The sequence below is a fragment of the Dama dama genome, chromosome 16, assembly GCF_033118175.1.
Source record: "Dama dama isolate Ldn47 chromosome 16, ASM3311817v1, whole genome shotgun sequence".
Lineage (NCBI taxonomy): Eukaryota > Metazoa > Chordata > Mammalia > Artiodactyla > Cervidae > Dama > Dama dama.
The window spans coordinates 24,801,817-24,818,964 of NC_083696.1; the positions used below are offsets into that span (position 1 = coordinate 24,801,817).

At 36.6% G+C, this 17,148-nt stretch overlaps 1 protein-coding gene across 1 annotated transcript in view; it reads right to left on the reverse strand.

Moving 5' to 3' along the window:
• The window catches only part of AUH (AU RNA binding methylglutaconyl-CoA hydratase), a 188,455-nt gene that overhangs the window by 80,118 nt on the left and 91,189 nt on the right, over positions 1–17,148 (reverse strand). Inside the window, exon 6 of the mRNA XM_061163581.1 lies at positions 15,852–15,908. Within this exon, the coding sequence (XP_061019564.1) occupies positions 15,852–15,908 (57 nt within the window). The remainder of the gene's footprint in view (positions 1–15,851; positions 15,909–17,148) is intronic.

Below are 17,148 nucleotides of genomic sequence, written 5' to 3' on the forward strand. Positions count from 1 at the left end.
ACCTTAAGAAAAAACGCAGATCTCAAATGAACAATTATCAAAGAACTACAAAGAAACTTCTAACCCAAAGTTAACAGAAGAAAGGAAAAACCAAAGGTCAGAGCAGAAATAAACGAGATAGCAAATAAGAAGATAATAGAAAAGATTGATGAAACTAAGAACTATTTTTAAAAAGATAAACCTTTCTTGAGACTCTTCAAGGAAAAGAGAAAAGATTCAAATAAATAAAATCAAAAATGAAAGAGAAATTGTCACAAAAGATACCACAAAATACAATGGATCATAAGAAACTGAGAAAAATTATACACCAACAAATTGAGAAAGAAAAGAAAAAAATTCCTAGAAACATATAACCTACCAACACTAAATCATGAAGAAATAGAAAATCTGAACAGACACAATACAAATAAGGAGACTGAATCTGTAATCAAAAAACGAAAAGGACCACGAATGACATTTTTCACAGAAATAGTACAAATAATCCTAAAATTTATATTGAACCAGACTCCCAGGGGATTCCCTGGTGGCTCAGATAGTAACGCATCTGCCTGCAATGCAGGAGACCTGGGATCAATCCCTGGGTCGGGAAGAGACCCTGAAGAAGGAAATAGCAACCCACTCCAGTACTCTTGCCTGGAAAATTCCATGGATGGAGGAGCCTGGTGAGCTACAGTTCATTGGGTCGCAAAGAGTTAAACACAACTAAGCAACTTCATTTCACAGACTCCAAACAGTCAAAGAAATTTTGAGAAAGAACAAAGCTGGAAAATGATGCTTCCTGACTTCAAATTATAATACAAAGATATAACAATCAAAACAATATAATACTGGCATAATGATATACACATAGATGAATGGAACAGAACAGAGGACCCAGAAATAAATCTGTGCCTATATGGTCAATTCACTTATGGTAAAGGATACAAGACTACATGCTTCCCCAATAGCTCACTGGTAAAAGAACCCACTTGCAATGAAGGAGACGCAGGAGACACTGGTTCAAACCCTGAGTTGGGAAGATCCCCTGGAGGAAGAAATGGCAGCCCTCTAAAGTATTCTTGCTGGGAAAATTCCACAGAGGAGCCTGATGGGCTACAGTTCACAGAGCTGCAGTCAGCCATGCCTGAGCAAATGCACTTCACACACATACAAGACTACACAACAGAGAAAGGACAGTCTTCAATAAGTGGCACTGAGAAAAATGGAGAGCCATATGCAAAAGAATGAAATCGGACCACTATCTCACCCTACATACCAAAATCAATTCAAAATGATTAGGGCATTCCCTGGTGGTCCAGCGGTTAAAACTCTGTGCTCCTAATGCAGTGAGCACAGGTTTGATCTCTGGTCAGGAAATTAGGATCCAGCATGATGTACAGCATGACCAAAAAAAAAAAAAACAACGGATTAAAGACTTTCATGTAAGACCTGAAAACACAAAACTTCTGGAAAAAAGCAGTAAGGTCCCTAACATCAGTCTGGATGATTTTTTGGATCTGACACCAAAAGTAAAAGAAACAAAAGCAAAACTAAGTAAGTGGGAGTTGTTTAGTTGCTAAGTTGCATCTGACTCTTCTGCGACTCCATGGACTGCAACCAGCCAGGCTCCTCTGTTCGTAGGGTTTCCCATACAGGAATACTGGAGTGGGTTGCCATTTCCATCTCCAGAAGCTCTTTCTGACCCAGGGATGGAATCTGCATTTTCTGCTTGGGAGGCAGACTCTTTACCACTGAGCCACCTGGGAAGCCCAAGTGGGAGTATATCACACTAAGAAGGTGCTGCACAGCAAAGGACGCTGTCAACAAAATAGGTATTTCAGAATGGAAAAAGAAAGTCAAAAATAAATCATATTCTGATAAAGGATAGCTAACCAAAATATATAAATAACTCATGGAACACAATAACAAAAAACCTAAAAAAATCCAAATGCTTAAAAAAAAAAAAAATGGGCAGAGGATCTGAATAGACAATTTTTCCAACAAAAACACACAGGTGGTCAACAGGTACATGAAAAAATTCTCACATCACTAATCATCAGGGAAATGCAAAAGAAGCCCACAATAAGACATAACCTCACACCCATTAGAATGACTATTACTAAAAAATAAATAGCAGTTGGTGAGGATATAGAGAAAAGGGAACCTCTGTGCGGTTGGTGGGAATGTAAACTGGTGCAGCTGCTACAGAAAACAGTATGGATGGCCCTCAAAATATCAGAGAAATAACATATGATCCAGCAATTCCACACCTGGGTATTTATCTGTAGGAAATGAAAACGCTAACTCAATAAGATACACGCACCTTCATATAATCTCTAGTTCACTGCACTATTATTCACAATAACCAAGACAATGGAAGCCAACACATCCATCAATGGATGAATGGATAAAGAAAATGTGGCGTGTAGACAAACAATGGAATATTATTCAGTCATAAAAAGAAGAAAATCCCACCATTTGCTATAGCATGGATGGACTTTGAGAGCATTATGCTAAGTGAAATCAGACAAAGACGAATACTGTATGATCTCATTTATCTGTGGAATCTTTCAAACAACAACAAACTCACAGATACAGAGCCTGATGACTGTGAGAGTCGCAGGGTGGGGGTTGGGTGAAATAGCTGAAGATGGTCAAAAGTTGCAAACTTCCAACTATAAAATAAGTAATTACATTACACCTTGGGGATGTAATGTACAATATGGTGACATACTTAATAATACTGTATTGTATACTTGAAAGTTGCTATAAGAATAAATCATAATATTTCCTATTGAAAGAAAAAATAGTAGTCCATGTGGTGACAGACGTTAGCTAGACTTGTGATCATTTCACAACATATACACATATAGAATCATTGTTGCATACCTGAAACTAATTTAATGTTATATGTCAGTTGTATCTAAATAAATAAAGCCAACAATTGAAAGATGGATGCACAAGTATTCATTTAAGAAATCACAGTACTTCCTTTCCAACCAAGATAAAGGAGCAAAGAGTGGATTTACTTTCTTCCTGAAACACCCAAAAACTTTTCATGATACTAGACACGAGACAACAAAGAACAGTGAAGAGAGAAACAAGCAAGGTGAGCTCTGTGTCTGCCCAAACTTATCATCCAAAAACAGTTTCCAGAACACAGCACAGAGAGGCAGAAGCAAGCCAATCCAAGGCAACTTCTCACTTGAGGACAGGCTGTAATCCCAAGAGACTCAAGGAACGACAGTGTGCAGCTCAGAGAAATCTGAAGAAAGGAGCTCTGCACTCAGCAAAGTACTGACCATTATGCATGTGAGAAAACTCGTCCAGGGAAAGAACTACCCGAAAGGATGAGAGATTCAAGAAGCTCACTAACTGCCAAGCAAAAGGACTATAAAGAAAACTACACCGAAGCACATCGTAATTTAAACTGCTCTCAGCCAGCGATACAGTGATAAAGAAAACTGTAAAGCAGCTCTAGAAAAAAAAAAGAAATGTCATATACAAAAATGAAGAGAAGAATGAGAGCAGGGTCCTTGCCAGAAAAGAAATGCAACTACGAAAGCTGTGAAGCGCATCCTGAAGGTACTGAAAGAAAGTAAATGCCAACCTAGAATTCTATACCCAGAAAAAGTATTTCCAAATACAGAGTTAAAATAAAGACCTTTCCAAATATACAAAAGCTGAAAGACTTAAGCAGCAGCAGACAGCACTACAGAAAAGTTAAAGGAAGTCCTCCTAGAGAAGAGAATGATAATAGATGGAAGAAGAGAATGACAACACAAAGAAATAAAAGAGTTAGCAATAACCATGGATGTAAACACAGAAGATGTTTTCCTAATTACTTAAATCTCTTTAAGGAATAATTGATCATTTAATAAAAGCAATTAACCATGCAGTGTGGGTTTGTACGCTATGCTAAAAGTAAAGCATATAACAACATCAGGACAAGGGTCAGGGGAAAACAACAAATGCACTTTAATGGTAAGTCAATAACGGTGATAAAACAGAATCATAAAAAATATTCGGTTAATCCAAACAAAAATGAAAAGAAAAAGGGGAACAAAAATAGAACATATAGAAAACAAATAATAAAGCAAGAGATTTATATGTATCAATGTCAATCACATTAAACATAAATAGCCTCAGTTGTGAGACAGGGTAAAAAAGCAAGATCCAAGAATATGCTGCCTAATACAAACATATTTTAAATAAAAAGACACAAATAGGTTCAGAATAAAAGAAATGGAAAGACTATACCAAGCTAACAGTAGTCAAAAAAACAAACCAACCAACCAACCTGAAGAGCTAGGTAAATAGCAGGCAAGAGAATTATATAGCAAAGACATTACAAGGATTGAAAAAGATCATTTTAAGATGATGGGGTTCAGTTCATCATAAGACATGACAAAAGCAAGTATCTAAGCACTTTAATAACAGAACCTTGAAATACATGAAGCAAACACCAGCAGAACAGAAAAGAGAAATAGAAAAATTCACAATCACAGCTAGAGGTTTAAATTCTTGTCTCTCAACAGTTGATAGAATAAGCAGAGGAAAAAAATCAATAAAGACAAAGAAAAGTTGAATAACACTATTGGCCAACTTAATTTACATATACAGAATATTAAAAAATTATAGAGACAAAAGGCCTAACAAAATAAAGATATGCTGTGTTCATGGGTCTACAGAGTCAATAATGCCAAATTATCAAATTTCCACAAATTGATTTACAGATTGAAAGTAATCTAAATCAAAATCACAGCAGCATATATTTATAGAAATTGACGTGATTCATATGGAAATACAAAGCATCTAAATTAGACAAAACAACTTTGGCAAGAGGCCTAACACACTACTTGATTTCAAGATTTACTTTAATGCTCCAGTAATGAAAATGGTATGCTATTAGTATCAAGACAGACAATTTATGGAATAGAAATGAGTCCAGATATAAACCTACACACAAATATGGACATCTCATTTTTGAGAACGATCCAAAGGCAAATAAAAGGGCAATCTTTTCAACAAATGGCACTGCAACAATAAATGTCTATATAGAAAAACAGTATCAACCTATACCTCACACCATATACACACCAAAACTGATTCAAAATGGACCACAGATCTAAATGTTTACCAAAAACTACAGAAGTTCTAGAAGCATAGCAGAAAAACATTTATGACTTCGGTTTAGGCAAAGATTTCTTAGATGCAACATCAAAATCATGAAAGAACAAAATGATAAATCAAATTTCATCAAAATTAAAACTTTCTGCTCTTTGAAAGAACTGCTAAGACAAAGACAGTCAAGTCAGATCAAAGGGAAACATGCTAAGCATAATTCTAAAAAAGGGATTTACATCTACAATACTCAATACTAGTAAGAACACTTATGAACAACTCAAAATTCAGTAATAAAGCAATGCAGTTAAAAATGGGTGAAAAGTTTGAACATATATATCATCAAAGAAGAAATGCAAATATTAAGCAGATGAGAAGATGTTCAATATCATTAGACATTAGAGTAAGGGAAATTACAACCACAACGAGATACCATATGCCCTTGAGAAGATCTGAACTCATACCAAGCACTGGTGAGCTTACCAGACATCAGTAAGATGCAAAAGAAACTGGAATTCTCATTACTGTTGATGGGAAATCTAACAGACTAACCAACTTAGAAGCCACTTTGGCAGATTACAATGTAAACATACATTTTATCATATAAAGTCATCCAGTCCTAGGCATTTACCCAAACTAACTAAAAGTATCCATACAATGGCTTATACACAAATGTTCACAGCAGTTTAACTGGAAATAAACCAAGTGTCTCCCCACACGTGACTAGATAATCAAACTGTGGTATAGCCAAACACTGTAATACCAAACAGCGATAAAAAAAAAAAAAATTAGGTACTGAAACTCATACATGAATGAATACCAAAAGAAATACACTTAGTAAAAGACGCCAGGCAGAAGATTACATAATATATGGTGTGATTTATGTAAAATTCTAGAAAATGAAACATATATGTGTGTGTGTGTATGTCAAAACTTAAACATGCTAAAAATACATGCAGCTTATTGTGCATCAATTGTAACTTAATACAGCTGTTAAAGATACTTTAAAAAGAAGAAAAATCACAGCAAACCACCACCCAATAACAAGACAAATATCTGTCCTGACAATGTGCCAGGTAATATTATAAGCACACATACTATCCTTGCCAATTCTCACAATAGCCCTGTGGGTATAGACATTATTTTCATTTTACAAAAGAAAACAGTGAAATATAAAGTACAGAAATAACTTGCCTAATAAAGACTGTTTAGTGAGGGAGGTAGGATTCAAGCCCTGAGACGCTCAGCCCAGAACTCCTCCCATGAACCAGGACTTCACCTACAGGTAGAGATGACTGCTCATCAGCCATGTAATCACAAATGCCATGGTTGAGTGGGTAAGAATGTTCAATTTGTATAAATACAAAGAATGCAATTTTACCAGCTCTCCAAACAAGCTTTCTTGTTATCATTAGACTAGGACAAGTACTTTTATAACATAAAATGCTCAGGGTCACATACTGAGGATAAGTCTGAATGGTTCACACCCTATTTTGCACGCTATAGGCATCAGAGAGTCAAAATCTAGTCACCAAAATCAGTGATGAAAAGAAAATTCAACTTTATTGTCAAAAGATGGGAAAAATGAACTGCCATTCTCCCTAATTTACACATATAGTATTAATCTGCCTTTATGAACTTTTTACATATTTCATTTAATTGCTCAGCATCTGCTTTGTACACTGCTTCAAGTGATTCTTAAAACTTAGTTATTTAACTTGATACATAAAATAAACACTATAGAATATCCAAATGCAAATAAGGCTATCGAGTATAGCTGGAAAAAGGAAAGTAAGATGCTGCTCAGTAAATGAATAATCTGATCTCTCAAAATACCAAGTTACTAGTTATTAAAAAAAAAAAATGAGAGCAACAGACATAAATCTGAGATCAGTCAAAACGGCTGATAAATTCAACCCCATTATTATATAATTTGAATACATAAAGCAATAATGTGAATTTTAATAAAGAAAAGCATGCAGTAAAAGTAAACAAAGTATTTCTGATTAGTAAATCTCCAATTTGCTTCATGCAATCAGTCTTTGAAGTTAATTTCCTTCTATCTCCTCCAGGAGCAGTAAAATTGGCCCTCCCAATCCATGGATTCACCCAACCTTCTCCAACCAAGAATATTCAGAAAAAAAAAAAAAAAAAATTCCAGAAAGTTCCCAGAAGCAAACTGGCAACTATAGTTGGCAACTACAGTCATCCCTTGGTATGTGAGGGGTATTGGTTCCAGGACCCCTCACATATACAAAATCTGCTGATTATCTAGATCCTTACATAAAATGGAGTAGTACAATGAATACAACTGCCCCTCATTATATCCATGGATTTCACATCCCTAGATTCAACCAACTTCAGGTGGAAATTTCGATACACAGTTAACTGAATCCATGGATACAAAACCCATGAATACATAAGGCCAATTGTATATTTACTGAAAAATATCTGCATATATAAGTGGATCCATGCAGTTCAGATCCGTGTTATTCAAAGGCCAACTGTCTTTACCTAGCATTATATACAAATTGTATACATTGCATACAATTACACTGGATTTATAACTACTTACATAGCATTTATATTATAGAGGTACTATAAGTAAGCTAGTGTTAGTGTTAGTCTAACACTAATGGAATACTCAGATGATTACCAGACCTGTAGTCTCAAACTGCAGGTATGAAAGAGATGGTCTCTGGTTTCTTGTAGCTTCAAAGAATTGTATGGTTTTATATTTTACATTTAAATTTATGATTCTGAGTTCATTTTGTACACATTGTGGTATTTAGGTGGAAGTGTTTTTTTTTTTCTTTTCTTTTGCATATGGATGTCCAATTTTTCTATCACCATACTTTCTCCACTGACTTGCTTGTGTGAATTATCAATTATCATCCAGCCATATTTGCACAAGTCTATTTCTAGATTCTGTTGTGTTCCACAGATCAATGTGTCTGTCTTTCCCCCAAATCCACACTGGGTCTGCAGGCCATAAATTCTCTTAGTTTTCCTTAATCTGGGAATATTCTCATTTCATCTTCATTCCTAAAGGACATTTTTTCTAGATTTCCGGGTTGACAGTTCTCTCCTTTTAGCACTATAGAAATCCACTTATTTCTGGACTCCACTGCTTCTGAAGAAACCAGTCACTGAAATCACTGTTTCCATATCAATAATGTGCAATTTTCCTTCAATTTTAAAGATGATGATGATCTGGTCTTTAGCTTTAAGCATTTGATTATGATGTGTCTGGTCCTGGACTTCTTTGGGCTTATCTGGCTTGAGTTCACTCACCTTTTTAGATCCTTAGTTTATGCCTTTCACCATATTTGTGAAATTTTCAGCTATTTTTTCTTCAAATATATTTTTCTGGACCACATTCTTTCTCCTTTCCTTCTAAGACTTCTGTGACACAAATGTTAACCATTTCAGTACCATCCTCTAGGTCCCTGAGGTCCAGTTCATTTATTTAGGTTTTTTGGTTTTTTTTTTTCCTCTGATACTGAGTAACTCCCACTGATTAATCATGAAGTTCACTCACTTTCTTCTGTCATCTCTATTCTGAAACTTCCTATATTTCCATTTGTTCATGTGGGTAAAAGTCCAAAACTAAGGCCCAATATCATGTGCTGCCTAACACCTTAGGGAAACCAAGTGAACCACAAATGACCTGACCACATGGTCTCTTACCAATTCTGTTCCAAAGGATTATTAAGTCCCCTAGACAAACAACCCTCCTCATCACGAAGACTAGGCAGCATTCCTACTTATCCCTGGAGAGAGGGTTCGAGGTTCCTGCCAGATTGTGAGACTCCTCCCTAAGGAACCAGGGGGCACACCACCTTCTCATCACTACAAAGCCTGCCTCCCACACTGTTTTCTCCAATGTTCCAAGCACAGCCTCCATATGATCCTGTGTGCCATGCGGTGGCGCCCCTTGGGCTGTGAGTACATCCAGCTAAGAAACTGCTATCAATCACACCTGTCGACTGTGTTTGGCCATCTCCAGAAACCTAGGAAAGGAATCCCTGCCTCACCAACAAGGTGAAGAGGAGGCAACTGAAACAGTTCACCCTTACTTCTTAAAGCAGAAATTGCTTTAAAATCTTAGATAATTCCAACACCTGCCATTCTGGATGACATCTGTTTGATCATTGCTCGTGTAAACTAACATTCAGGTAATGCTGAGTAATTCTGGCCTGGACATTTTTGTTTCAGCATTCAATCAACTTGGCTGTGCTCGGGCTGCACATTCCAGCCAGCCTTCTGTGAACTGTGGCTTCAGTGTTAGTTATGTTTCCAAGGCCCTTGGCCAGTCTTAGATCTGGGCAGTGGATCAAATTTGAACCAAGTGTCTAGTTTGCTGCTTAGCATAAGAGACACATGCACAGCTGAGGAATGAGTCCAGGAGTCCATTAACACATCGGTGGGGTCCCCTCCCTGAGTTCCTCACTCTTTACTATTTCCCTGGTACTTACCAAAAGAGGGCTCCCCTCTTTTGGTCCTCCAGCCAGAACACTTGAACTACAGCAACAGGCTCCGAGTAGGAATGGGTTTCTGCCTCTAACGTGGTCCTATTAATTTCTATCCTTGGCACAGCAACCAGGCAAATCTTTAAAGGCCTAAGATCACATTATGTGCTGCGTGCTCAGTCACTCAGTTGTGTCCCACTCTTTGCGACCCCATCAACTGCAGCCCACCAGGCTCCTCTGCCCATGGGATTCTCCAGGCAAGAACACAGGAGAGGGTTGACATTTCTTTCTCCAGGGAATCTTCCCAACCCAGGGACTGAACCTGCGTTTCCTGCTTTGGCAGTCAGACTCTTGACCATTGAGCCACCTGGGAAACCCTAAGATCACACTGTACCTCTGCTAATAACCTAGTAGGGGGGGTCTATCTCACTCAGGCTAACAGCTGTAATACCTCTATGCTCTGACTTCTCTGTTACTTCTCTGACAGCATCTCCGATCACTCTCCTCCTCCCATCTGTTGTGCTTGCAGTGGTGGGGTGAATGTTCCAAGCGTGCTCCCATCTTAGCCCTACATCCTGTATGCTCCTCTGTCTGAAATGCTCTTGTTTCCTATCTGTATGACAACTTCCTCAATTCCCATCAGTCTTAAGCCCAATGTTACCTTCTCAATGAGGCTTCCTCTGAACCCTATTTTAAAGTGCAAGCTCTTCTCCCTCCTCAGATCCCTTCCCCTACTTCTTTTTCTATAGCACTTTACACTTCTGCCGTAATTCACAACTTACTATTTGCCATGTCTACCGCCTGTGTCCTGGAATGTCAGCTGCAAGGCACCAGTGATCTTTCCACGTTTGTTCACGGCTATATACCCAGTGTCTACACCAGATGGCTCAACAAATATTTGCAAGTTGAGTGAGTAAATATACCTGGAAGCTAGTGTGTGAGCAAAGGGAGTGGCAGGAGGAGAGAAGGTTGAGAGAAGTGCTGGGGACCCACAATGCGGGTCTTATAAACTGAGGTTTATGGCTGACAGAAACCACACCATTTTCTCAAACTCACAATTCCAAGTTTCAACTGCCTTATTCCTGTTTGAGTCCAACAACTTTGTAATAGAGCAGTTACGATGCTTGTACATGTTTAATCTCTCTCACTAGATTTCAGATGGGCACTTCAAGGGAACACTGCTGAGTCATCTATATTTATACCTGTATCTGTATCTATATCTGTCTGTTTCCTCTACAACAACTAACCACATGACTTACCAACCAATAGCTTCTAAAACACCATAAATAGACAGAAAAGAGTAAAGTGGTCAGTGAACAGATTTTAAAATACAAAGAAATGAGCCTGCACAGTGTATGAAGTGTGTTCATGAATGCACTAGACTTCAGAGAGCAGAACAAGCACTGGCCTTTAGAGGTCACTAGCAATCAGCCCACTAAACCCAGCGGCGCTGTCCACTGCCCGTAACACTGGTAAATGTTTGATATCTATAAGCCTCTTAAGAAAAGCGGTCTTACTTTTGTTGTTATACTTTTCTTCTTCCTGAAATAGTATGACCTTATTAATCAGATTTGGCACAGAAAGGTCCTATGCTATTTTTGAAAATCAAATTCACCCTCACAGGATCAAGATGAGTCACTGTTGAAGATATTCAAAAGAATAAGGTCAGATACTGATGTAAATTCTAAGAAGATTTCAACAAAGGTTATAAACAAAACTTTCCAAAATGACTACTGTGTTCAGAACAACACACACACTGGACTTAAAAATCTGTCATTACTTCATAGACACACCTTAAAATAGAGTTCCTGGACACCATGCCAAGAGACGCCTTATTGCTAAACACAGCCTACAGCGGGACAGGCAGCAATGTCCCAAACCCCTCATCCTGGGGAGGAGGAAGAGACAAAACTGGGGCCTCTTGCTCTGGTCCTGTGAAATCTGAATGCGCTCATTTCCTTCCTTCTTTTTGGTTTTTTAATGGAAAATAAAATAAAAACTCATTTTTCTTTCTTCCTTTCTTTTTTAAATTTGGGAAGCAGTTAATACCAATAATAGTTAAAGATTCTTTTCCTGTAAACCTTCCAAGAGGAGGATACTGAAAGTGTACGCACAGTTAAGTCACCACCTTAACCAAGTGATCAAAGTTTCTGTCACCCAATTTGGGACAATCTAACTCTTAAGTACCAACAAATTAAAAGAAAAGGAAATAAAGAACATGGTCCACTTACTATTCTCTGAAAACATTTTTTATCATAAACCTAAATATGAGGAAATAACTCAGTCAAATCCAGAATGTGCAAACTTCAAGAAGATAATTTGTCTGACTTTTTAAAAAAAGATTACTATTCTAAGAAACAATAAGAGATGGAAAACTTTTAAAAAACAAACAAAAATGTAATGTGTGACATTTAAATAAACCCTGAATTAGAAAAGCAAAACAAAAAAACACTACAAACAGCATTTTAAACCTGGGATAATCTGAATATTAATAATACTAATTTTAATACTGTTAGGTGTTACAATAGGGTTGTGGTTAAAGACTCCTTTCTTATTCTTATGAAAAGCACATTGAAAGATTTAAAGGTTCACCTCGTTATTTTGACATGGTTCAGCAAAAAAAAAAAAAGGAATAAGTATATGAGAGAGAGACAAAGAGTGGAAGGAGAAGGGGCATGAGGAGAAACCTTGGCGAAAGGTATAAAGAAGTTCATTCACTGCCTTTCCTATTTCCTAAAGTTTGAATATTAAAAAAAAAAAAAAAAAGGTTAGAGAGAATGAAAGACAGCCACAGAGCAATGGAAATACTAGACATCTTGTCCACAGGGGTATATACCCAAGCAAAAAGCAAAGAACACTTTTCTTAGTTATAATAAAGTTTCCTGACATATACCCCAAATCCTCCAGCAGAAGCTGTAGAGATGGTTCAACAGAGGCAACTGTAGAGATGTAGCGATGGTTAAACAGAGGCAGAGGCCACCATTTTCTGTGCACATTTAGCAGAAATTTTCTAAACTGTCAAATAACAGAATCCTAAGCCCCTGAGCTTGTTTTATTGCGGTCTTATAAACATGTTTAAGGGCAGTACTGTTTGGGAGCTATTCCCAAAAGAGAATTTTATTTTATAATACTGGAGCATTCTCCCAGTTAGGAAGAAGACAGGAAATTTAGCTGCTCTCTTAAAGGTGAAAATAGTGGAGGACAGATAGGGCTATTGAGTATATAAAAATCCCAAATATAATTTAAAATATCATAGGAAGACCCTAGGGTAACAATATTAATGATTTTTAAACTTTACATCATTAAATTTTATTTTGTATTTTTTATATTTTATAATATCTGTCTATATAAATATATATAAAACAAACAGAGGTGCTGGTTTAAGCATAGGACAGTCACTTACACTCCATTTTTGATTGTATCTGACAAAGTACAACTTAAAGAAGTTCAATTTGGCTTTACTGTGTTCCTCCCTTTCTTTACATCTTACTTCTCTTCTAACTATGTAATTTTAATAGTCAGGTAAAACCTGAAATTTAGAATATTAAACCTAAAACTTACAGTGCTGGTCCATTAATACACTCATTAGAAATAGTACTATCACTTTAAAACAATCATTTTATAATTTAACTTGTTGCATTATAAGAAGAATTACAAAATATACCATAAAAATAATCATGTTGTTATTCAGACTCAAGTTCAAGTAGAAACAAAAACCCAAAAGTAAATGTCAGGTTTTGATCATTTCTCAGTAAACTGTTACCATAAAAGATCAGAAGTGATAATAATATGCAAACTAAGAGCATCAGGTTAACTCTTGCAGCTGATCAAACATACAGTAAATACAAATGGACAGGTACAGTTTCAATTGGATTAACATGAAACCATGAACTTGTAACCACTCAGAAGAGCATTATTTCTCAGACTTACAGACATATATCTTCTAGACTGAATGGAATCCATACATTTCACCCAAAAATATTTATTCCATCCACAGTATTAAAAAGAAAAGGGAAGTCTTATCTTTTTTCCCCCACAATACTCTTGCTATATTTGAATTCTTCCTAGTTATCTTCTATCCATCTTCTATCCACAGCCACCGCTATCTGAAAGATGGAAGGCTGGGACCGCTGACGCTGAAGACAGGCCCACTGATAAGGGTCAGGAGCACCTGGCTGCTCAATGAGCATCTACAACATGAAGCAAGTTCGGTACCACGAGGAAGGGAGAAAAAAATTCAGTGTAGTCTGCTACGTCTATTATAGTAATAAGCTCTTCATAACAGCAGCAGTGTTCACAGTCCAAAAAAAAAGCAAGGGGAACATCCCAGAGATCATTTTAGGCATAGAAAATCCACCAATTTAAAAACAGTTTTAAGCAAAAAATAACACAGGGGACTTCCCTCCAATGCAGGGGGTGCAGGTTCAATCCCTGGTCATGGAGCTAAGATCCTAGGTGACCTGCCGCCAAAACACCGAAACATAAAACAGAAACAACACTGTAACAAATTCAGCAAAGACTTTTTTTAAAAAATGGCCCACATTAAAAAAAAAATCTTTAAAAACAGAAGAAAACATAAGCAGTATTTTCATAGGAGGATCATCTAAGAGAAAGGGAAGGAGAAAAATGAAAATGGAGAAAATATTTGTGGATTAAAAAAATTTTATATGCATAAGACAGAAGAGGATTTTCTCCATAAAATTTTCAGAAACTTCTTTAGATATACTTTAAAAAAATGCTTACTTAAGTTATTCTGCTGCTATTAAAACAAACAAACAAAAAGAAAAACAGACTTTACTTTGGGATACTTTAATAACCATAATACTAATACAAGAGTGAAGCAAAAACTTCTACATGCACCTCTTATCATCTAAAGGTGAATATGTGGCTTTATACAAAATCATATTAATTTTCAATAAGTTCAATATTACAAATTACATGCACTATGAACTTGAAAGCTTTACTATATTAAAGGAACAACTGACATATATTACTTCAGATTCACTTAGAAATAAAGGGAAGGAAAAAAGACAGAAAACTATCCTTTATAAATATATGGAAAATGTTAAAGCATTACAAATTTTATAACAAATTCAATAAAAAATTTCTAAATAACAGTATTTATGAGAATCCAAACTCAATCATATATACAAAACATAGGTTCTGATTAATGGATCCACTATTGCAGAAGACCCCAAAAACTGAAGCACACTGGAAAGAAAGACTAGTTTCTGGACCTAATACGACACAGGCAGCTCCGAACAGAAGACAGAAGAAGCTAAAGCTTCATAAATTCTTTCGGCTTTTTCACGCGTCACGGTAAAAAAAGACTAGTGTGGTAAAACAGGTAGACAGTAAAAGCTTTTACTTACAAGAATTACTTTTTGCACATTACCAAAGTAGAAAACTTAGTGAATCATACACATTGATCTCGGTAGTCTTTAATTTCACTGAAATATGTTTTAATTTCTACCTACACACCCTAATCAAGATAAATATTCTTATAATAAGGTTAAACAGATAATTTTAACTCAGGTACAATAGAAGTGTTCAAACACTGCTCTAAATTTTTAATTATTATTATTTCATTCATAAACTAATAAGTTATCAAAGAGTACAGCCTCGGATGAAGCCTACTTTTTGAAAGAAAGACTTCAACAGAATGGCAATGGCTCCAAATTCTCTGAGCAGACAAAAGAACAAAATTTTCAGATTTACCTTGTGGTGAAAGATTTCATTATCAATGCTGGAAAAGCGCTTTATTAATCTTCCAAAAGCAGCAGCTCAACTATCTTTTTTGTAGTAACAGAGAAGAAATAACACTTCTTCAGATTCAAATCCAGCCTACCAAACAACCCCAAGCTTTGTCCCACTGCACAGAAACACAAGCAAGCTGGCAAGAAGCCTGGGAACCTCTGCCCCCTCCTGCACTGGGGTCTGAGGGCACACACATTTACATACTCACATTAAAGTTTCAAAATACAAGTGCAATCCTTCAAGAATCATGCGACGAGTGTAATAATTTTAAAGTTAAGAAATCATACAGAAAAGCACAGGGCAAGCACAAAAAGAGAGCAAGAGAGCAACAGACAATGCGTCTGCCATCTCCACACCTACAGAAACCAAAAAATACCTTTTGAATGAGGACTCTGTTACAAGCAAACAACTCAGCATTAGTCTCTTTACCCAAAATGTTTGTTGCCTTTTCAACTAACACCTTTTTGCCTTATGCTCTGTTTCGAGGGACAGATCAAGACGGGCATGAACAATTCATACCTCCACCAGGAATAATTGCCAACTTTGTTTCAACCAGGCCCATTTTTGCAGAGGAAGCTAAAAAGGAAAGAAGAAAATTAAGTAACATCCAAATCATCAAATTCAAATACAATGACTTGAAATAGTAAAATAAGCTAGAAATATTGTTTACTAATTAAATTTGTGTCATAAATCTTTTTAAAAATCACTCCAGAAGGCATTCAGTTATGTAAATAAGTAAACATTCTAAATGATATATATTAAGAGATTCACACAACATTTTCTGTTAAAAATTGCTTGGCAGCCAATTAAGTTTTGATGCAGAAAGGCCAGGGGTGTTAACTACATAATTTGACCTGATACTGCCAAGTCATGTTTGAAGGCATGGATCTCATTCATTATTCAGGATCAGGAGGGAGACTGTGTCTAACAAGTAAGAATTCTTTAGCTGCCCAGACAGTCCTCCAGATCAAGTAGCTTAATATATCATATCAGATACGGCAACTCCGCAAGACCAAATCTCTAGTTACTTTTGACAAATGGTTTTACTGTTCTGACAGCTGGATAGGGTTCCTCTTTCCATGTGTGTTTTCACAGCTACTTTAAAATATCTTAATTATTTCTTTATTTGCATATCCAAATGTGCTTGGACTACTTCCTATCTCCTAATTCCCAGAACTTGCATTCTTTCAGAGATGGATTGCATGTAACTTGACTTTACAGTTTAAAACCCAAATAGCTGTCAAGAAAACAGAAATCTAAAATAAACTGAAAAGGGAAAGTACACATAAATTAGTAACTGCAAATTCCAAGAGCCAGTTACCGTAAAATTATTAAAAACATAATGATTCTACATTTAACAGGCAGCTCCATCAGAAGAGACAGTGGGAACCAGGAAAAGAACAGTGACAAATATGTGCTGCCTGTTGCACTCAGTCCTTGGTCCGAGAGCCCCTCTTTGTCGCCCTGATGAGGGACAATGATACAGACAGCGCTGTGATCATACAGAAGACAGTGTCGAGAATAGCAGGGGCAGCATGCCGTACTCTGAAAGGATAACAGAAGTGAGCGCTGTGACATGAGACTGCCTGGGTTCAAATCCCAGCTTGGTCACTGATTTGTGGTTTGTTTCTTCACCTGTCTCAGCCCTAGCTTCCTCAAGCACCAAAAGTGTATCTCTCTCACAGAGCTATTATGCAGATTAAGTGAGCCTAAGTATACGTCGAGTATTAGGTAAGCACCAAGTCAATACTCAGCACACGGCTAGCACTAATTGTTTCCTTTATTACTTTCATAATCACCTCATCCAACACTCAGA